This window comes from Pleurotus ostreatus (genome assembly GCF_014466165.1).
Source record: "Pleurotus ostreatus strain PC9 chromosome Unknown scaffold_2, whole genome shotgun sequence".
Taxonomy (NCBI): Eukaryota; Fungi; Basidiomycota; class Agaricomycetes; order Agaricales; family Pleurotaceae; genus Pleurotus; species Pleurotus ostreatus.
In genome coordinates, this window is record NW_023503157.1 from 259,021 (window position 1) to 281,462 (window position 22,442).

Genomic DNA, 22,442 nt, shown 5'->3' on the forward strand with positions numbered 1-22,442 from the left:
ATTATCTTAGATGAAAATCAGACCTACCTTGAGTGATTAAAATCAAAATATCCCCAAGCTTTTGTCTGGGAGGATATGTTGGTGATATTCAGCATATCCTCCCAGGTATCTCTTCCATTTAATCACACCTATTAATGAGCTCATACTCTGAGTATCAATCAATGTATATTCAAAATATCACCGGCCGTTTTCGATCGATCGATCGGTATGTATTCATTCCAAGTTGTAAGTGATACACGCGCAAGAAGGGATTCGATATATGTATGGAATACGAGGATTTAGTGACCGAATCTGAGGGGGAAGTAGTGCCCGCGCAGCTCTACGGGACCGCGTGTGCCGTCGTATGATGCGAATTCGGGGTCGTTACCGTCGACGGTTATTGTAGCTCGCAATAATCCATTGCGATATACGTATACGGTCGCCGATAGTTCGAGTCCAGGAGATTTCGACGCGCCTCTGTACTCACAGTCCTCAGTTGCTGAAACGTTAGGATAACAGCGATCTTACGTGATACAGAGCGCGTCTCCATTCTTGATGCAATCGCCAAAGGGCAGAATCGCGGCGTTGTAGACGTCCATCGCGAGTTTGTGAGTAACGTCGGGGGTATAGTATGTTTGGTTAATCGACATGATTCTGTGAGCGAGCGAGAGTCAGAAGAGAAAAGCCGTATGAAAGGCAGGGCGTACCTTTGAGCGTTGTTGGTGACGGTGAGAAGGAGGGAGGTTTGATGGCTGAAAGCAATTATTTGTACCTTCTCATCGTTTGTCGTACATACTAGCCATCGCAAATACAAATGATCCACAGAACAATATTGAATCCAGTGGTCGGGACAATATATACTTAATGTAGTGTACGCTTAAGCCTATGGATCTGCTGAGCGTCGTCACAAGTTCAATAAACGTGATTTTCTGTTCGTATCGCGACGTTGAAGTCCAGCCTCGTTTGCCTTCGTCGAGCGAGATTGGCCACCGCCCCAGCTCTCCCTGTGTTGCTCGTTTTCGACCCGTTTGACCTCAAACGTTCCTTCCGTCTCACTCCCTCCCTCTTCGTATGCGTACTGACTTCCCCTCGTGAATCGTAGATGATGACGGCTGCTTTCGTGTCCTCAAGTCCTCGGTGCAATATGGTCTTCTTCGTGCGTTTCCCCTCTCCTCGTGGGCGTTCATGTTCTTCGGCATTCGTGGTTTCCATTGTCCCCTTCCTCGTTCGCATTCCATACCCTTTTCATCCATCAGCGTCCGTATTCGCGTCTCCCCCTGCCCCGGTGGTAACGTTCTCCCTTCATCTACGCACCCGCCCGTCCAAGCTCATGCCCATCCCCCTCTAACCTCCCAGCCTCCTTGTTCGAGTTCTAACATACGCGCACCGGCGTCTGGTGTCGTGGGATGTGGGATTTATGGAGTGCTGGACTGCGTACGCCCATTCCTGCGCTGTAGGAAGTTTTCCCCTTCCTCCTCGCACTCCGCGATCGCGATCGCGGACAAGGATGACGACGCCTACGAAAATACCGTGCATTTCGACCGTTTGATCCTTTTCGTCCCATTGAGTACGCCCATTTTGACGCTTCGTCTCGTAATCCCGACCAGCGCTAGCCCACCCCATTCCACAGCTGCCAGCACGGCGCACGTGCGCTCGTCTGCGCTGTTTTCTGGTCGTTTCCCCGCCGGCTGTCTTTTGGTTCTCTTGTTCGAGGTTCTTCTGCGCTTGCGGTGTTCCAGAGGTTTCCCAGAGTTTATAGGCCTGGCTTTTGTTGATTTTTCATTCATTGGTGGGAGCTCCGGCGTGCAGACTCCATTTTGGTTCAATGCTGCAGGGGATACGGAGATTTTATGGGGCGCCCGAAGGTTCGCGCCGCGTAGTTGCCAGGGATGTAATAGACGACGGCAGGGGTTGGGTTGGGTAAAGGCCGGGCCTGGTTGTGAGACGCGGGCGTCGTGTTAGATGGCGTTGGGGGGACCGAGAAAGTTGGGAGCATTAGAGTTGGGAGTCGAAGGTGGATGGCGGGAGGCGGGCTTGGGGGTGATCGAGAAAGGCCAAGCGGCTGACTTGATGAGATAGAGAGAAAAAGCAAAGCGAGGAGTGACGCTGGGCGACATGGACAGGTAGCTGGGGAGTTATGAAAGGGACGTCGGCCGGCTTAATTGTGGATGTAGGTGCCCCTTTTGGACGAATGCCGACGCCCGGCCGGATGGATTCCTTACGCGGCTCGCCCATTTTGGTAGTGAGTTGGTGTCCGATGACAAATCCCGACGCTCGCGCGCCTCTCCCATTTAATCCCTGTCCGACGCCCGTGGCATGATGCGCATCAGCGCTATTTGCCATTTTCCTCTTCATTATACTTATCATAGCTTCGTCGTCCCCTTAGAAACGCCGCCTGAGATATTGAGACATCGTCGGGTTGAAGCTACCCCCCGTATAATTATATATGTGCGATGTCCTAGCTAGCTACCGCTGAGCAACGGTATGGTGAGTGGCTGACGAAAGGGTCGTCGAGACCTGCTGCGGCCGCTCTTACCCCCGTCGCAGAAGGCGATGCGAATGAAGCTGTACCTTATCGACTGGAGCACGATCGATGATCCCATCCGTGGAAGCTGAACATAGTTGTGCAATTTCTATAGCTACTTGACTTGCCATCTTTGGCAAGACTTTAGAGAACCAGCCACTCCCGAACTCGGCATCTGTAATCTCCAACCCGCCTACAAAATTTTGTAGGCGGGTTGGAGATTACGATAGCTGCGTGAAAGACAGACCTTGTGTTGGAAGAGTAAATTGGGGTCACGATAGGGCACACAATAGATGTCAGTGAGTATATATGTGACGAATGAGCACACGATGAAAGGAATACTCACAAATAATTAGAGGCCCACAAAGCTCGAAGAGATTCGAGACAGCTGACAAGCCTGCGGCGTGAGTGTTAGATGGCCAGGGGTGAGAGGACGAGTGAACTAATCACCAGTGGCTCCACTTAAGGCAACGCAATCGCAACGGCAGCACCAAATCACGAAGCTGCAGTATATATCGATGATCATGGTGCGGCCGGGGTTGATCCTCGATTATTAGGTGCATGCGTCTTGACTCCCAATGATCACCCAAGGCAGTATAGCGTTGAACACTGTACTTCTCGAGAGCAGAGCATACGGATACGAAGGTGAACGTTCACAGCTGAGCGCCGTTAACTTTGGCGAGAACACAGTCACCTGACAGTCAAAATCGGAAGTCCAGAACCTCCCAGAACCAAGTAAAAATATTGTAACTCAGCCTAATTAGTTTCCTTATATGGGTTACTGATTATACCTAATACCAGGTGGCGCTTGCAGCACTTAAGTACATCTACATACCTTGCTTGATGCAGGCTCTATGTCACAGAAGTCAAAGCGTGGACTATGTTGAGCCTATTCTCCCGGCCTCCCCTCGCTCGCACATTTGTGTTGTATACAAGAAATCACTTGCAAGGCGGGGATGCATCGGCCACAGAGAAGCCCATACCCAAGCTGTCTGAATCTCACCTCGCTCTCCGACAACGCCATTGTAGTTGTGACACCCGTCAACGTCGTTAGCCGACGGAGTGTATTTTAATTATCAGAAGAACAGCCAACTGCCAGATCTGCATGCTCGTACGAAGTGCTGCCCGTTGTTGGATAAGAAACTAAACCGTAAATTTCTCGCTGGTCTGGATTGCACTCGAGCTCGTAAAGTTCGTGTTGATGTTCGCATAACCTAAGTACAGACATTTGCACAACAACTTAAGATAGACAACTCACTGCGCTGATCAGCGCAGTGAGTTGTCTGCTCAGTCAGGGGCAGGGGGCTGAGAAAGGGGAATGTATCACATGCTGAGCGTTACCGTTGACCTTGCAAGCAATAATATATAGACCTTACACTAGTACAGGATCTCTCATATATATAGACATTGAGACGCGGAAGAATTGAGCCAACAAGAATACAAATCGACTCCCCAATTATTCCTGGTCGTCCGTCTTGACTGGCTTAGTCGTGGGCACGTTTCCCAGTTCTCCCTTGGCTCCCCTAGGACTCAGCTGCACAGCGGGAATACTCCCCAAATATTCCTTTCCTTCCAATTGTTCTTGCTTGCAGTCCACCGTAACCAGTGCTTCCTTAGGTCCCTTGGACTTCAGGCGAGTGACCCATGCTCTAAATTCTGGCCTGTAAAAGGCGGTGAAGGCGAGAGAAATCACCGAAAAGGCAATCAAGTAGTGCGCAACGATGGATATGCCTGGCTCTCGTATAGTGATGATCCGCTCCGTCATCTGAATAACGGTGACAGTGGATGGCGGTGTGGCTTCAAGTAGCGTCGTTGTAACAACGAAGGTAGGAGTGCCCTCGCCAATAGGGTCGCTGGCCGGTGGAGAGTCGTCGTGGTTGGACTCGATACTTGCAGAAGATTCGAGGTCTGCGCGAGTCGACTCAGGCGAGATGACCCTAGATTCTGAGAGGTGTAAAGAGGGGGATGAAAGAGGCGCCAAGTTGGTCGTCGGGGTTGATAGAACATGGGACTGCGAAGCCGATTGGTGGGGAGAGATGTCCTCGGTGGCGTCTACACGAAGGCGGCTCGCCGGTGCGGCAGGCTCTGATGCGATCACCGACTCTGACGCAACCGCCGACTCTGACGCAACCACCGACTCTGACGCAACCACCGACTCTGACGCAACCACCGACTCTGACGCAACCACCGACTCTGACGCAACCACCGACTCTGACGCAACCACCGACTCTGACGCAACCACCGACTCTGACGCAACCACTGAGTCAGATGCAGCTCTGGGCTTTGATGCGACCACGGGCTCTGACGCAGCCACTGGACCTGACGCAGCTACGGGTTCTGACGCGATCACTGGAACAGACACGGCTTGCAATTTGAGGGGAAGGCTGAAGGGAAGGTCGAAAGCGATGTTGTCTGGCCAAAAGCGTACAGCAGCTGTAAGGATGGCGGACTTCCGCAGCGCAACCCCAAGCATTACCACGAAGATCGCAACCCAAATCTTGCCGCAACCCAGCCCAAAAATTCTTCCCTTTTGTGTATCTCGAGCCGAAGGAGAAGACTCTAAGAATTGGAGGATGTGACAGTTGATATTCCTAGCGTTACTATCTGCGGTTATGAGCCGGAAAGTCTGGTCGCTGGGTCGGCGAGTGACGTCCTATAGAATAAGAGGTCAGCCTAGAGTGAACCTTGAGGATACCATCTCGGTAGTTCTTACCAATCTCCGTAGACTACATGATGAGGCATCTCTAAGAACAGGTGCAGATATTGAGTCATGCTTGTTTCCTGTCCTAACGTTTGAGAACGTAAGGATCGACTCGGCCCCCCCTATGGCAACGGTGTCTGAATCGACGAAGACCATGTCGACTCCGTATATATGATCCTTCCGGATAACCCCGTGTTCGTATATCTCTTGTTTGAGGAGAAGATTGCGGCCGGGAACTGAGTACGACTCCGCTCCAGAATGCACATGCACAATAGTGATAAGATCCTGTGTTGGAGACATTGCCGCTGTGAGGCTACGGTGGTTTGCTTCATCAGTCAGTACCTAAAGCGAAGGTTCATATTCGAAGCTTACATGGTGTCCGAGGCTGTGGTAAAGACGGTCCATAGAGTCCCAGGACGCGAATCGTCGGTGGAGTAGGCACTGCGAGTAAAATGTCAAATGCCAAAGCAAAGAAATAAGTCTCTAAAGACACATACACTGCCGCTGGAATGTTGTTAGGTAGGTTGAGCAGAGAAATGACAACCAGCGAGTTGGTCTCGTAGTAAAAAAGCTTCTGTGGCTTGGTTCGAGGCCGTATACCTAGATCGTGTTCGTGATATTTGCCTGATATATATATATATATATGAGGCTTCTCCTGCTGAATGAAGGGCTTGACTTACCGAATGACCGTCGTTTGACGATCTTAACTTGCTCCCCGTATGCAACGGCAAACTGAGACCCTGACGGAGAAAATGCGATGTCGTATATCGGGCCATCGAAAGAGAGTCTATGGTAGGGATCCTAACTGGGGTGTCAGACCAATGTATATGCGCGCACAAGTTGGACTCCGTTCGCGAGTTGAACTCGCGAATGAAGACATACCTTCGTGTGTGATCTCATATCTTTGTCAATGTCATATCCAATGACGTTGCCGTTGGAAAATCCGACGTAAACTTCTGATTCCTTGGGATGCCATTCCAAAGCTCGAATAGCGTTTGGACTACTTCCCGACTGGGACACAGTTTTGCGACGAATAATTGTGAGGTCTTGGGCATCATGAACCTAATAAATAAGATAGATAAGGTCCAGTAATCCAATTTCTCATCTCCGTAGTCACGTACGGTCAGAGTGCCGTCTAAATCTGCCACCGCAATCAATCCGTGGGCGGGAGATGAGTACTTGATCCTTGTAACGCAAACGTGCGGCGACCCAAGTCGAACTTTCGCTTTCTGTAAAGCAACCGATCCAAGGAAAGACGAAGGCATATATGTCGAATTCGGGGCGCGTTCGAAGTGGCTATAGTATGCTATTTCCACGAGAAAAGGAAATACATTTATAGTATAATGGAAACGGATTCAAACGTAAGTACTTGCATTCATGAGGCCATAATTGATCGCGAGCTCGAGCCCGTGCGTTGCTTCACGTTGTAGCCTCATCAATGAGTTGAACTCGTTGATGATGCGTGCATACATGATGGGCATGGGCATGGCCCGACGGCCCCAATTAGCAGCGCAACATGTCGCCATGCGTGGCGCCGATCGGCGGACTTTGAAATTGGCTTGCCTTTGAGGCGTGCGTAGACATTCCTTATAAGGAGTACTAGTCTTCACGAACTATAGGGCGCGTCAGCTGCCAGTGCTATAACGCTCCCGTCGACGTGTCTCGATCAGATCATCAACGAGTTCAACTCGCTGATGATCAAGACTGCAATGGAAGCCAATCTAGATATTTGTATAACGCTACATGTATATATGTATACGTACGTACCGGCGAACATGCACATCATAGCACTCTCTTCAAGATGATGGCCATGGTACCCTATTCATGGCCAGTAAAGAATACGCACTATCCAATAAAGAATGCGCACCAATATCGAATGCGAGAAACGGACAACGAATTCGAAGCTACTAGCTATGCTAGCTATAGCTATGCAGCAAGCTTCGCAACTGCACCCTCCGGTCGCGGCAGCCCGGCACCGCCAACCCACGAAAGTGATGAATCGACATCACACCATGGCCACGGCCATGCTCTAACTAGCTATTATAGCCCTAGCCGTACGTGTACATGTTCATAAATTCGCGCTCACTACTCACAAATAGTACTGACGAATATCCTCTAGAGCCCAGACAGAGCTACTCCGAATTCGCGGCCCGTATCTCTTGTTTCCACTGGCGCCAACAATGTACGCTTTCCTTCTTTATTCAAAAAGCTTTGAAAATACATATGCATATAGCAGCTGTGGCTCCTGCCGGTCCCGCGCACATTTCGGGCGCGGGTCCGGTTCGCAGACCGCGTGGCAAACCAGGTCAGTCACGTCGGATGCACTAGATGACTTTCGCTGTCCCTAAAATCTAGAATTCCCAGTCTGTAGCTACCCGCAGCGGCCTCACTCAGTGGCAGCCGATTCTTACTATCAAAGGGCTTGCCTTTCAGAAACTTACAGCAGGCACGCTGAATTCGAATCGTCTCCTCCCACGCGACTGCAGGCAATTGCGACACGCCAGCGCCAGCGTTCGTTGCAATTGACTCCCAAACCAGACCCCGGTCTTTTAGCCCTTGCAAATCGACAAAGAAGAACTTTCTTGAGGACACGCGGTGATCCGAGTCCTGCTATCTTTCTCAGTAAACAAGCAGCCGGCACTTCTTCTGGCGGCCGTTCAGAGGCCCCTCTTATCATGGCTTCCCAAGGAAGTCTGGTGAGCCACCCAACCGGCGGGGAGCCTCCTCCACAGACAGACGACGCCAATCAACAAAGAATCCATTCGCCGACCACATCACATGAGACGGACCCTGTCTTCCTCAGTCCCAATTCACGATCACCATCCACTTCTGGCGATTCTGACATGCGGAGGAATTCTCAAAGAAGTCTCGCCGGCCAGACCCAAGCCGCCTCTAACAGCCATTCGCCTGCTGCTGATGCCTACGACTCGATAATCAGTCCAGGTACATATCCTCTATTTATTCGCCCTCCCTGGTTAACTCTTTCTTTCAGAGGTTGCGGGTTCTTTAGGCGTTGCTAGTGACCGCAACAGAGGTTGTAAGTGGATGTGGTTCAATGATGAGTATAATTCATATTGATTGAAGTATGCCTAGCTGGCGCCGCCTCGAATACCCTTAGACTCATTAACCGAATTCTGACCACTTCGTTCACTGCGGCTCACTCTTTAACAACATACGCGATGAGTCCCAAGCACCAAGCGCGAGTCGCTGAAATGACGCCCGGGGCCCTCAACGACTTGCTGGACGAGATAGACATACCACTCCCAGGGTTACAGGCGAATGATCACTCGGTACCGGGTGCCGCGAATGAATGGTATAGCTCATTCCAGATGAACATGGAATCAAATCGCGACGCTATGGTGGTGGAATCACTGCGTGATCAAGATATCGAAATCAGCTCTCAAGATGACGGATATCCTGGACCTGAAGGGAATTTGCAGAGGGATGAAGAAGGGCGAGCACAGGATGTCCAGATGGGCGAAGAAGGACAAGTACAGGACGGCCAGAGGGGTGGTGAAACGCAAGGCGGACAGAGGGACGATGAAAGAGCAGCGGATGGCCAGAGGGGACATGGTGAAGGGCGAGCACAGAATGAACAGAGGGTTGGCGAAGAACGAGCGCAGGACGGACACAGGGACAACGAAAGAGGAGCACATGATGACCAGAGGGGTGATGAAGGACAGGATGGACAGAGGGGTGGCGAAGGACGAGCGCAGGGCGGACAGATGGATGGAGAAGAACTTCCGCAAGATCGATGGAGGGATGAAGAAGATCGCGATCGCCCACGGGGTGGTCCCCCTCAGCAGGACCAGGGGGCGGATCCTCATGCCGAGTTATATGGTCTCATCCAAGGGTTGGTCGACGAGATGCGGGCAGATCGTCAAATTCTTGTGCAACAAATTGGTATCGGGTTTGAAAGAACGGCAGACCTCATCCAACAGGTTCTAGGACGTCGTGTTGCAGAAGAGACACCAACACCCCCCGCGGCTGGTCGAAGCAAGCGCAGCCAACCAAAGATTACAGGCAACGCGAAGCGAAGGAGTCCAGACGTAACCCTTCTTGCAGTGCGTTAAATGCCCCACCCATTTTCTTTCGTTTTGACAACAGCCTATATTTGTAGTCTCAAGTTAGAAAGTTCTTCACCCTGCTTGTCGGGGAGGATAACTTGCTACAACCATCAGTGGGCGCAGAAGAAGCCCAAAACTATGCCAATATGTGGAACGCCCGTAAGGGTATCAATGTCCCTCCTTGTTGCGACGAAGACAATTTCCGATATGATCTCCTTGGGACGCCAAGAAGCCCATGGAATCAATCTGCAGCGCGAGTATTTGCAGTAGCATTCCGTCGCTGGGCCCAGGCGGACCTAGACCACACCGCGACTACGGACGCATTTTTCACTTGGATCAAGTCCTTGAAGCAAAATTACAAGAAATCACAATTGAACGCCGCCGAGCAAGGTCGCGCTCAGTCCTTGGCACGACGAAAAACTCGCAAGAGAGCGGTATGTCAGTTTAGCCTTGCAGACTACCCCCTGAGTAATTACTATATGAGTTCAGTTGTTTCATTTACGGCTGGAAGCAGCCCAACAACACCCCCTCCTACAGCGTCATGTAGACATCATGCAGCGTTTGGGACCCGATGGCATGTCTAGCGACGAATCCGATGTGGAGGATGGCCGTGGAGGAGAAGACCCAGCTAACCCGACGCGCCCAATATTTCGGGTGGTTGCCCCTGGCTGGAGAGCGCGCGAAGTGGGTGAATGGCTGGAACCCTTCGACTCAATCCACTTGTTTTCCCGCCGTAACAGCGACGATCTCCGCGGCCAGTATCCTCGACTTCGGTTACGCACCTCACGTACGCGTACTGTCGATCGTACCGCGAGGGCCGTCAAAGACCTCCCCGTCAATGCCTACGATCCAGCGTGGCTTGAGCAACAAACCCAGGCCGATTTCACCGTTCGCGCCACTAATCAACGTTACGAATTTCAGCACGACAATAGGCTGTTCAGGTGAGTTGCTGCGATTCTCATCTAGTCATTGGTAACCAACAAGAATGCATACATAGGTTGGCTCGCTGAAACTCAGTTCTAGTGTCCTGTCGATTAATATGATAGGGTTTTTTGTCCATCGATTTTCTTGATCATAGTCTCATATCAGTATTCTCAGTTCGAACTGGCGTAAATCATAAACTTCAAAAAATATACCTATTTATCTATATTTTCGATGTCCGTATAAGTTGTGATTGACGTTGTGATTGACGTCAGCTACGGTCAGTTCATGTTCCCTGGACCCACAATACATCATTGGCCATGTCGCCATGTTTCGGACCCACACTAGATTGCTCTCACAAGATGGCTTTTAGCTTACTTCCTCGAACCCTCATCATATATATATGCGCATATACTGTGTAGCGACCCATATCATAATTCCTACGTGATGAGATACGAGACAATCTGCGTAACCTCAATTTCTCGGGGTAACCTCGGTGCGTGCCACGTTTGTGCCCTTTGTTCGATATTTCGGGTACGTAACCTCAGCGCGTGCCACGTTCACGCCCTTTGTTCGATATTCCGGGTACATGCATATATGGTCACATATGCATATGCAGTACTGTTGACTGCAATGCGACAATAATGTACAATCTCTACGTATGTGAATACAGCCGAAAAGTGTTTTGGGTGGACATCTCAGGAGCTCATGCGTCTCAATAGACATTAATATTGCAGCTAAGCACGGGTACACGGCCATGGATGGCTGCATATTAGTACGTCAATCATCTGACGATCTCTACTTGAATATGACCGAAATTGAGGTGTTTTGGGTGGACATCTCAGGAGCTCATGCGTATTAATAAATCTAGACATTAATATTGCACCTAACCATCAAGACGGTCATATGTGGTGCATGATTGGTTGGACCATTCCCCGAGTCAGACTCATGTAGAGTCTGGCATGAGAATTCGTTCGCGATCGACGGTGCCCAGTTCATATATATTGCGGGCGCAAGGTCTCATACGTACATTATCCGGCCACGGCAGTATATTCCCCGAGTAAGCATCAATCCTAAGAGCATGAGTTTGCAATGAGCTTAAGGGCGTGACTTCAACGGGTAGTGAAACATATATACACGCTGATCTGCGGTCGAGCGACGAGGTGCTCTTACTGAAAATGTAATCACCAGACCAAATACAAGCAAGGAATTTTGCAGCGCCGCTAGACGATCCCTATAGCTAGCTCTGTACATGATCTATCGATGCGCCTTGCAAAGACATGCAAGTACTAGTACTAGTACTAGTATTCAAGCGGCCGTATACGCGTGAAACGTCCGTCTGCAGCTGTCTCCAGGCCGCAAACACGCATCGATGCAATTATATATATATTGTGGCGGCGGCGTCTGCCTCGATCGCGAGGTATCGTGCACGGGAGACATAGTACTAGCTTGCAACAACGTTAACCTGGCTCTTGATACATAGAGCGACATGTATTTGCCGACGATACCACTCACTGCGTTCCGCGGTTGCGTACCCTAAGCGAGCTTAGGTGGGCGTACAAGGCCGGAGGTGATTCTAGGTCTGTAGATGAACCTTAGGATTGTCAAGCTGCACGATGGTCGTGAGCATCCGCGTACCTTAAGCTTGGGCTAGGTGAGTGTAGCTGGCTGGAGTAGCTCGCTTAGCATAAGACATGTGCCTAGGTTCGTCTAGCTGGCACGACGAAATGGGGGGCGACGCGGACAGCCTCAGCCGGATGCATAGATGATGACATACATTGATATAGCCTGTATTCAAGTTAATGGTAATTGTATAGAATCAGTGTATGTCCAAAGCGCCAGCAACTTGAAGGCAAGCAATCTATGTAATAATTGAAAGAGCTCTGGGTTCGTCTTGAGTGTGAAGTAGGAAGCAACCATTGGTGACTGTTAGTGACAGTAAGCAACGGAAACCGCTCACGGAACTATGTTAGAGCTACACCGAGGGCCGGCGTACACAAGGCGTACGTTGACATATCTAGATTAGCCAGTGTCGCGCGTTGAAACACGCGAAACCGTGACAGATTGGCCATGGTGGAGAAGGAGTAGGTCCCGCTCAAAGTTGGCGCATAAGAATCCGCGTACGCATATGCGCGCATACGGCCGAGGTGCCGTCAATTATGTAATCAAATGTCACACTTTCGTCACATCGTAAACGCGTTGTCGCATCTCTTCTTTTCCCGTCGCGTCTCTTCATATGAGTGAGATATGCATGCCTGAGTTTGTCGTGGATCCTTGCGTGGGGCATGATTGCAGTAGATCAGTGTAGATCAATGGAAGTGATTGTTGGATTTCAGCAATCTTGGCGGTACAGGGGTATAGGGGATGCACGTGACTACTGTAATATCGTGTCGCGCGCATGTATTATTTTCTTTATGCGTTTGCTGGAGTCCCAGCCAAACACAATATATCTACTTAGTCACTCGGAACTCGCGCAACCTCACCGGCTTATTTCAACAGTGATATGCTGCGTTCAGCGCTACGTGGGCGCTACTCGGATATGTGACACTCAAATACCATTACATAATCGACGGCACCTCGGCCGTATGCGCGCATATGCGTACGCGGATTCTTATGTGCCAACTTTGAGCTCCCCTAGTTGTATATTGATCATGGGTTTTCACAAATAAATACAAATACACCAGTGTTGGAAAATCACCTTATAATGGGGTCTGCTTGTTAACCCCCCAGTCCACATTACAATATCAGCAGAGCCATGTTAAAATAAGCTAGTAGTGATCACGCGATAGCAGAGTAATCAAGTAGTGTAGGTATTGGACCGTGTTCGGATTCGGATACATGAATTATCGTACTGATAGGGCTGTTACCCGTACCATATACGGTCATGGCCGTATGATTACGCCCTAAGTACGGGCACTTATAGGATTCAGCCGTCCGTATACGCTCGACGCAGATTACCAAGACGGTACGGTACAGACATTGTACGGTGATACGACTGTAATTACGGTAAAAAACATTTCTATTTCTCTCGCATCATGTAGCACTGTACGTACTGTACATATCTACTTAATTGGAAACCTTGCGGCGAGCAAGACGAAGGTGCTGCTTGAGTAACATCAGTGTCTCGATGGTTTGAGGTTTGAGACTCGCATGCCGAAGAGATATGGATCTTCTTGTGGGAGTTTCCAGTACTCGGCCAATTCATTTATGGATGTACGTTCCTTGCGTTGATAGCATGCCATGAAGTCAACTCGAACTTCAGATGATTCGGAACCCTCGGAGGTGACCGACTGAGCAGAGTTTGCTGCTGACAAGGGGATCAAAATGGTCTTCTTGTAGTGTTGGTTAAAGTAAGCCTCGAGCTAGCGTACCGTGTTCTCTGGTCCACCAGCTTTCAAACAGTTCCACAACACATGTCTCGTCTATCCATGAGTTCCCGGGCAATCACTGCGTGCTCACACAATGATAACACTTCATGGAGCCTGAACAACAGGGGCTGCATGGGTATGATGCCCTAGGAGCATGTCGAGGTCGCGTCGCGGAGTTTTTGAGTTCGATGCTATTCAGGGTACCGACGACATTGAGTTCAAGCCCGCGCAGCTCTGTCATGCATCCATCATTTACTTTCACACGCCTTGACCCGTGCTCGCCGTATACAGCATAAGTCCCTAACCCGTATACGGCAAAGATTCCTCACGCATTACATCCATAGCAAACAGTACATTCAACCTCAACGGTACAGTACGGAGTCCGTAAGACGGCTACATATAAACCATATCTACGGTCACAGCTGGCAGCCCTAATCGTACATATATCAGCATTTCGTTTACTTCTTGTTTTGGTCTGTATCAGCTTCGGCCACATCATTTGATAGGTACTATATTACTTGATCACACATGCACATATTGCATGGTTATTCACATATACTACAAGTATATATAGTGCTACATATCTACCTACAGAACAAGAAGAAGTATAGTTTCCCCTTCCCCTCAGTCACATTGTGAAGAGTCCAGCAGTGCGCACGTGGCACCTCCTGCATTCTCGTCCTCCGTTCCATTTGTCACGTGGCATTTGGATTGCGTTCATTCCTACTTCGCTTTTGGTGGGAACACACCATTCCCTGTCCTCACTCACACATGCTGCGAATTCCCCTTTGCACCTACAGTACATGCATTGCGTTTTACTGGGACTTCAGCAAACACATAAGGAAAATGATACATGGCATGGCAGAAACTATCTACATAGTCACGTACCCCCTTAACCCCCCTGTACCGCCTAGATTGTTCAAATCTAACAAGCCACTACAATGTACCCTATCTCATAATGCCCCACCCCCACTGTAGGCATTAGTGACAGTGAGAGTTGACGATTTAAGCTCAATTCAGGACAAGATTCAGGGACAATTTGGGCCTGAATCACACTGAATCACATGTTAACCCAAACAAGCAATATAAGAGTGTAGTCTGTGGTCCATAACCAGCCCATCAGTGACATCAACTAAGGTTCTTGGAGGGCATGCCACCAAAGCAACCCTATTTAATATGCTCCGGTTCTTGGAGGACATGCCACCAAAGCAGCCTTACTCAAGATGCTCTGGTTCTTGGAGAGCATGCCACCAAAGGAGTCTTACTCAAGATGCTCCTGGTGGTGGTGATGCCTACTAAGGTTCTTGGAGGACATGCCACCAAAGTAGTACTATTCAAGATCCTTCCAGTGGTGGTGACACTGAGTCCAGGAGCTCATTGTTGGAAAGGGGTATGAGCCTGTCTCCCCAACCTTCATAGTGTCTGCTGCCTTGGGATGCAACTGGTGAGTCTCAGCATTACTTCTCCTTGATCATCGTTCAGATCACATACATCATAGATTGATCGGCTAGCGCTTCTTCATGATCACGGCATCCTGCACCGTGACATCAAGCCCCTTCTATTGGCTTCAAACCTGTGTGAGCTGCCATTTGGTTTTGCTCTAGTAGTCTCTCCTATGGAATTCTTCATTTGGCCTATTGACAAGCTCAATGGTGGCTAGTTTATATTTGATGATGATTGTTTATTTGGATATGATTATGAATGGACTGTGGGGAAGATGTTGGCCCTTGAACTTCTGGCTCTGATTCACCTTTGAGTTGAACTTCAAGATGAAAACCATATAGTCATGGTTCACCTTTGAGTTCAACTCAAAGGTGAACCACGACTATATAATCATTTTATCCACCAGGCCTAGCACAATCTGCTTTAAGAAGAAATTGATTCATGAATATCAACTTCTGCTTGGTACCCCCTAAACTATAGGTTGATAGTGAGCAGTCATTGATGGCTAAGAGCTCTTAAAGAGAGGGGAAGGGGAAAGGAGAGAGTGAAATTAGTTTTTAACCCACTTAGTACTGCTTCTATTAATACCCATGAGACTCAAGATAAGAAAATAAGAAGAGCACATGCATTCATCTGTGATTAGCTACAATGGCAAAGCCTCAGAGATAATCAACAAACTAAGAAGATAATCTTCAATCAGATAGCACATGTATCCAATCAAAGCTTTAGATCCACACATGAAAAACTCTTAGGGATTGCAATTGCCACATGCCTCTAATACCCTGTACCCCTGTGGTGCCTAGCTCTATGGCCAACTAGTACTTAAGAGTCTAGCTCTTTCCAAACCTTCTATTAGCTTGAGCTCGGCACATAGGGTCGTGAATGAAGTTGATGAAGGAGTTCTGGCCAGTGCTGTAGGTGGACCTGGTGCTGGATGCAAGACCGTACCAGAAATAAAAAGCAATGATTCTTGAGTGCTGAGGGAGTGTTTGATACCAAGAGTCTGGGGGTTGACTGAGTATGGCTTCTTGTCGAGATTGGGTGCGAGTGTGAATAGGCGAGCATATTGAAAACAAGAGGCAGTGTCAGTGATTGCATTATCAGCAGAGGAGAGCCAAGAGGAAGAAAAAGAAAATTGTAGGGCAGTGGCAAGCATGAGTATCAAGTGCAGCAGCTTGACGAGGTGAGGGGACCAATTGGTATGGTTAGATAGAGCGGCGATGATGGCCTGGTTGTCAATGTGGAATTGAATGTGTGAGTGTTTCCAGAGATGTCCCCAGCGAAGAATGGCCTGTAGCATGGCGTAGAGCTCCTTGAATTGGATGTCCCGTTTGGAGCCCCTGAATTGTCTAGGGACTCGCGAGCTGAACCAGTGCGTGTTGTAGGTGCCCCCTAGCCCCTTAGTACCACTGGCGTCCATGAATATGTGATGGCGAATATGGGGTGGGTCAATGAGTGTGACGCCATTCCAGGAGGCTGCGTAGGTGGACCACCATCGCACGTCGCTGCGAGCGTAGCATGGGATATGGCGTAGGGAGTGAGGGGTGGAGAATGTGGTTGAGAATTTGATGAGGTGACGTATGAATGCTCGTGAGTAGGGAATGACTTGTGATGCGAAGTGCAGGAACCCAGTAAGTTCCTGGAGTTCGTGCAGGTTGCAGGAGGACTTGGTGGACCAAGTTGCGAGGAAGTCTTTAAGGTAGACAAGCTTATCGTTGGGCAAGCAAGCTTCCATTGCAACGGTGTTGAGCTCAATGCCGAGGAATTCAAGACGAGTCGTGGCCCATACTGTTTTCGCTGGCTGGAAGGTGAGACCTAACAAATTGCCCAGAGCTTGAATCCAAGTGACTGCGTCATTGGCGAGCATCAGAGGAGTGTCAGGGGCAAATATAGGGAGGAAATCGTTGAGGTAATGTTCGAGTTCTGCTGGGATGTGGTGTTGTATTATCCAGTGGAGTGCTTCCGCAAAGAGGTTAAATATGTATGGAGCAGACTTGAGTCCGAATATTAGTACCATGTACTCGTAGAAGGTGCCATCCCAGAAGCAACCGATGAGATGATAGTTGGCAACCCGTAGAGGAATGTGGCAAAAGGCGTCTTTCAGATCCAGCTTGGCTAGTAGTGAGTGTCGCCCAAGACGTTGAATAGCAGCAATAGCCTGAGATACTGTGTCATAGACAATGTGTCCTTCACTGTTGTTATAGGTGCATCCAGGAGGCCCCTTAGGGGCTACTGACAGGCATTTCCGGCTACGGACTCGGGCCGTGCATATACGCGGCTACACAGACTTGTCACAGGTTTTGGACTTGTACATATTCGAGCATGCTATACTTATTCCTACCGGACTCATTGCTGTTTTGTGAACGTGTGGACGCCGCATGTTTCCCAGTATATATTTCCTGTACCGTACATACAGTTACCTTAGTTCGAATATTAGTTCCTTTTCCGCACTCGCATCCTCGCCTCTCTATTGAAGTCCCTCCGTTGCATCCCCTCGCCTCTGCTCGTACCCTCGGTACCCACATAGGACTCTCTTTGGAAATACAGGGCACGCAAGAGTATGGGAGGCGCAGCCAGTAGCTGAAGCCAAGCCCGTATGTCCTCGCTCCCCTCATTTCCCCCCACGCTTCTATGTGGAACCGCACACCCACGGGTCCACGTATTCCCGAGCCCCCGTGAGTGTGGCTCTTAACAACTGTCAGGAATTCCATTGTTGACAGAGCCACCAGGCGGCCAGGATAGGTGGTTGATTACCCAAGATTTGTTTGAGTATTGTTTCCTTGTAACGGTCCCCAAGGGAGACGCGCGGAAGGCGGGATGAGGAGGTGAGCATAGGGGACCATAAATCCTGGCATTGGCGTGAAGGACGCTCATGTCCTTGTCAATGATGTCGGAGTGATCTGTGGCCGTTTTGAGGTTTCGACACATCTGAGGTTTATCGTCACCAGCAAATCCAATAGCGGCACCATAATTTATTATATGTAGCAACACCTGTACAAACTCGCAAGTATCGGGGTACTCTGCTAAATAAAATGTCCATTGTGAAGCGACTAGAGTCAATTTAATAGGAATGTTATCGGATAAGCGGAGGGATGCGCGATTGCAACAGGGGTCTGTGTTAGGACAAGCAGAAGGTATGGGCCCAGGGGCAAAAAGGGACAGGGGGTTGGGAATTAGGGGTGGTGTATGCAAAGTAGAAATTGTTGGGGAGGGGACAGAATCACGTTGCTCATCCTGCGGGCGAGGACGAGAGGAGGATTCAGGGTGTGTGACCCTCGTCCTGCCGAGGCTTCAAGAGCTGGGGGTGACCTGGGTGCAAGCTGTCTTAGCGTGCTCTGTAGAACCACAAGTGGTGCATTTATGAATGTGTCCCGTCTTGCAGGGCGTTGTCGAGCACCAACCGTTGTTGAAGTGATTGCAGATTTGATTGGAGACGTCGCGAGTAGTGGTAGTGGATGAGGATGGGCAGGACTTCTGAGACAACGGAGAGGCTGGCTTTACTTCTTGGTATATGCTCAATCGGTGGAGCTGGCTGACAAGCACTTGATCCTCGTCATCTCATAAGGAGTAATCACCCCTGATCATCTCCCTGATGCGGCAGGAGTGGTGAGTGATGTGGTAGGTGAGGATGGCAGGGTAGCTGAAGTAATGAGAATATTCGTGGAGGAGGTTGGTGTATGCCTGGGTGGAGATGGCAACATCGGTCACTGCTTGGATGCTGCCAGGCGTCCCGGCGTAGCAGTAAAGGATTTGAAAATACACGCCCAAGGTGCACATGAAGGTGGAGAAGTCTGGGAGGTCCTTGATGGGGGCCATGTCCATTGCACGTAATGTGCCGTCCTCAAGAGCATACATTGTGGTGGTTGCCTTCGCAGTGACGCTGGGAATGAGTTTGCCAAGCTGCTGCGGCTTGAACTCGTGCTTGCCAATAGATACCACGATTGCAGCATCGACATCAGGAAAGAAGTCAGGAATTGATAACATACCGATAGAGGTGTTGGCTGTAGGAGGAGGCACATAAGGGATCAAAGGGGGGGGGCCCTTGAACGAGTGGCGCGACCAGGGCAGCTGGAACCGCTGGGACAGGAGGGACAGGGGGAGGAGGGGGGGAGGAGGGTTTCTCACTGCTTTGCGAAGGAGATCAAGGATCTCGTTCACACTCGATTCCAATCCTATGACCCGCATCTCCAAGGGATTGGGCTCCTGGTTGCCTGTGTCACCTGCCATGTCCAGTACTGGGGACAAAGGCCGAGTGGGTGGGACTGTTGGTGAGTTTGGGGGTGAGGGATGCGGAGTGGCAGAAGCGACTGATGAAGTGGCTATGTAGGACGATGATAGAAAGCGGCCGTTGGCGTCGCATGGGCAAGCAGAGGTGCGGGCTTTCCGTGGAGGCATCCTGGAAAAGAAATGAACAAGCTCAATGTGCTATTGAGCGTGAACATAAGAAGATGAGAAGTGTACATGGGTAGTGACTGTATATATACGTGCACGCGCAGACAAAGGTGTGAAGCTCAAAGGGAGAGATAGGGGAATAGGAGGTTCACATGCTCTCACAGACGGACTGTGGATAAATTGCATCTATCCTCTCACTTTTGGGTGTCTCCTTCGCATTTCAGGCAGCCCAAGCAAGAAAGTGTTTGGCAGCTACAAATTCACACATTCACATTGCCATGACGAGTTGGATAGACTACAGTTTCAACAAAATCTAGTTTTCACAGAAGACACCCAAAGGCAGAACACAAAAGTAAGTTAATTGTCATCTAGTTTGTGTGTTCATAAAATTCACAATCCTTCCGACGCTGTGAACCCCGACAATCTGGATATGGGCGAGAGCAATTCTTACATGTTCGAGTTTTTCGAACAGTACGCACAGCACTGCCAGCATGGGGTGTTACAGAAAAGACAGAAGCAAAGGAGCCCACAGAAGCAGCAGGAGTAGGTTGAAACCCTGATGATGAAGGTGCATATGTATGGGGATGAACAGTATAAGGATACGGAATGATATGAGGTTGTGAGTACAAATTGGCAGACAAAGGCAAAGTCCCAACATAAGGAGCAGGTGTGACCACAGGGGGCTGCACTTCACTGAGAACATTAAGGACTGCACTTCTGAAGTCAGAGTGTGGGTTGGGTGCACTAACATCATATCAGTATTCTGGCAATACCAATGTAATTGAAGACATACCTATTTGCTGGATTTGAAAGAGCACTGTCTGTTATATCAGTTTCCCCAGCTTGGTTCAGCTGCATCTTGAAGACTGATAGTGCCATCCAGCAGTGGAACAGAAGTAGTGATAACTCGAGTGTATCCTTGTTTGTCTGGCGGCAGGTGCGAAGGTTTCGATCAACTTTGATGCATCGTTGAAGACTCTGAGGAGCCAAGAAGTCCATGGCAATTTTGGCACATGGTGTAATATTAGAGACCTTGAGGAAATCAGTATAATGGGGCGAGGAGGAAACAGACAGCTAGCTGCACGAACCTGATGAGCACAGCCAGCTGGGATGAATACAACATCACGATGATGCTGCTCAAATGTGAATGGCCGTACATTATAACGAGCTTTGAGTGTTTCGAGATGTTCGTCGGTAAGATATACGTGATAGGAGCTGATAGAATCGATCCGGGAAAAGCTCTGTTGTTTTTCATCCCGCAATTCGGAAATAATGAACTCCTTGAGTATTTCCAAATGTTCGCTGGAAAAGATATGCCAGAGCGCCTTGCCGTCATCAACCATGATATTAACTGCGTCAGAGATGTCGATGTGTAGACGGGTGCTTCCATTCTGGCGGCTAGTCATTGCCGCGTATAGCTTGGGGCCTGCAATAACAGCTCAACAAGGGAAACTATGTAAAAGTATAAACTCACACACCAAGGTCGGGAATGCAAGTATAGTTTGCCGGGAAAAAATTCGTGATATTCAAACGACCATATTCACTGGTGTATTCGCGTACAGGAAGGGCCCTTTGAAAGGCTCGGGCGGGTATGGGCGCTTTGAGTTTGAACGACGTGTCGGTGGGATAATCCTAAAGATGTCGAGACTCAGAGTTGGATAACTGCCGTGGTATCCCAGGACATGTGTTACCTTCAACTTCCACACATTGGGCCCAGATGTAGACATCGATCGCAGGAACGAATCTACAATGTCTTCGCGTGTGCCATAAGGCTCTTCACAATCGACCAGAGTACAGCTGTCGGGACCGAAACATGCAGCTAAGTAATCCGAAGACCATTTTCCGTCCGGTCGAACACCGTCCCTACACACGAAGGGCAGGCCCCGAATCCAGAGATAGTCGAAGTCGGAGAGTCCGCATTCCCCTTCAATGATTGGGATGTGTCGGTGATCATTTGCGGCTAGAACCACGGCCTCCAGATAACTAGCTGGGGTCGAGGGGCTGAGGCCGTGGCTAGGGACAGGCATTCCCTGCGTAGCGACCGATTGAAGATCAGCCGCCAGTCTGTGTATATCAACGGGGCTGATTGCTGATACAAGTACGTTCTCCGTGTCGCAGCACTTCTGACGTGAAGGTTGACACGATAAGCAGTAGTGTCGCCCGCATAACTCGCAGATCCAAGATACCAAATCTAACGTCCAGCTGCAAGCATCTATAATGTACCGTAAGCAGTGTAGATACCCAAGTGAGCGTATCGTTGTTACCACATTCGTCCTTCCAGTACGGTGACCTTGTCGTCGGAATAATATTTTTTTCGTGAGCATCGACGATTTCGACTTGCTTGCGAACAATGGGTAGTAAAGCAGGAGCTAGATATGACTTCAAAAACCGTGAGTGGGAATCCGGCATTCAACTCAGGGCCATCGGAACGCATATGTACACACCTGCAGGAACAGTATAATGTCAACAGTGACACCCGTCTCAAATATATCTCTTTCATATACAAAATCAGGATATTCCGCTCGTAGGGTACCCTCGCATTTAAAGCGAGTGAATCGGCCTCCCCGAAGGTCAAAATCAAATTTGGACTGGGGGAGCTCGTGAACTCGACGGAGATCTATAGGAATTGTATTTTCGTGAACCGAGAAATTCGCATTATCTAAATCTCTTACTGCGAAAACAGCATGTTGTCCTATCACTATCAAGCGAATGACAGATGTAGCATAACGTGAGTTTCGTGTAATTTTTCCCCAGCTTATTTTTGAACGCGACGCAGTCCGTGTCTTGAATGAAAACGCTGAGGTTGGTTTCCCCTTCCGATTCGGTCAAATCAGATAGGTCTGAATTCGAGTCTGGTTGTAGCTGCATGATAAGACGCGTCGACGTCGTCGTATCTATGCGTGCTATATCGTTTTGCAGCTTGCGTCGAAATACAGTGAAACGAAGTCTGCAGTTGCAGCCAAATTCGGGACGGGCGGAGTATAGCGTTGAACACTTTACTTCGGACTCGCGAGATAAAAAGTACCTGTAGGAGCAGAGTCAGTGGA

At 49.4% G+C, this 22,442-nt stretch overlaps 3 protein-coding genes across 3 annotated transcripts; 1 reads left to right on the top strand and 2 right to left on the bottom strand.

The window, feature by feature from the left end:
* Nucleotides 1-3,959: 3,959 nt before the first annotated feature.
* Nucleotides 3,960-6,730, bottom strand: PC9H_002870 (uncharacterized protein; the record flags this gene model as incomplete). The annotated part of the gene is made up of 8 exons (XM_036772470.1): nucleotides 3,960-5,156; nucleotides 5,217-5,517; nucleotides 5,577-5,645; nucleotides 5,702-5,828; nucleotides 5,885-6,005; nucleotides 6,087-6,266; nucleotides 6,326-6,510; nucleotides 6,574-6,730. The coding sequence occupies 8 exons, from the start codon at nucleotides 6,728-6,730 to the stop codon at nucleotides 3,960-3,962; spliced, it is 2,337 nt and encodes a 778-aa protein (XP_036633943.1).
* Nucleotides 6,731-7,879: 1,149 nt separating this feature from the next.
* PC9H_002871 (uncharacterized protein) lies at nucleotides 7,880-10,216 on the top strand (the record flags this gene model as incomplete). Its single annotated transcript, XM_036772471.1, has 5 exons — nucleotides 7,880-8,147; nucleotides 8,197-8,241; nucleotides 8,298-9,268; nucleotides 9,325-9,705; nucleotides 9,761-10,216. 5 exons carry the CDS (start codon nucleotides 7,880-7,882, stop codon nucleotides 10,214-10,216), a joined length of 2,121 nt encoding a protein of 706 aa, XP_036633944.1.
* An 8,345-nt stretch (nucleotides 10,217-18,561) lies between these two features.
* Nucleotides 18,562-19,398, bottom strand: PC9H_002872 (uncharacterized protein; the record flags this gene model as incomplete). Its single annotated transcript, XM_036772472.1, has 1 exon — nucleotides 18,562-19,398. The coding sequence occupies one exon, from the start codon at nucleotides 19,396-19,398 to the stop codon at nucleotides 18,562-18,564; it is 837 nt and encodes a 278-aa protein (XP_036633945.1).
* Nucleotides 19,399-22,442: the final 3,044 nt, after the last annotated feature.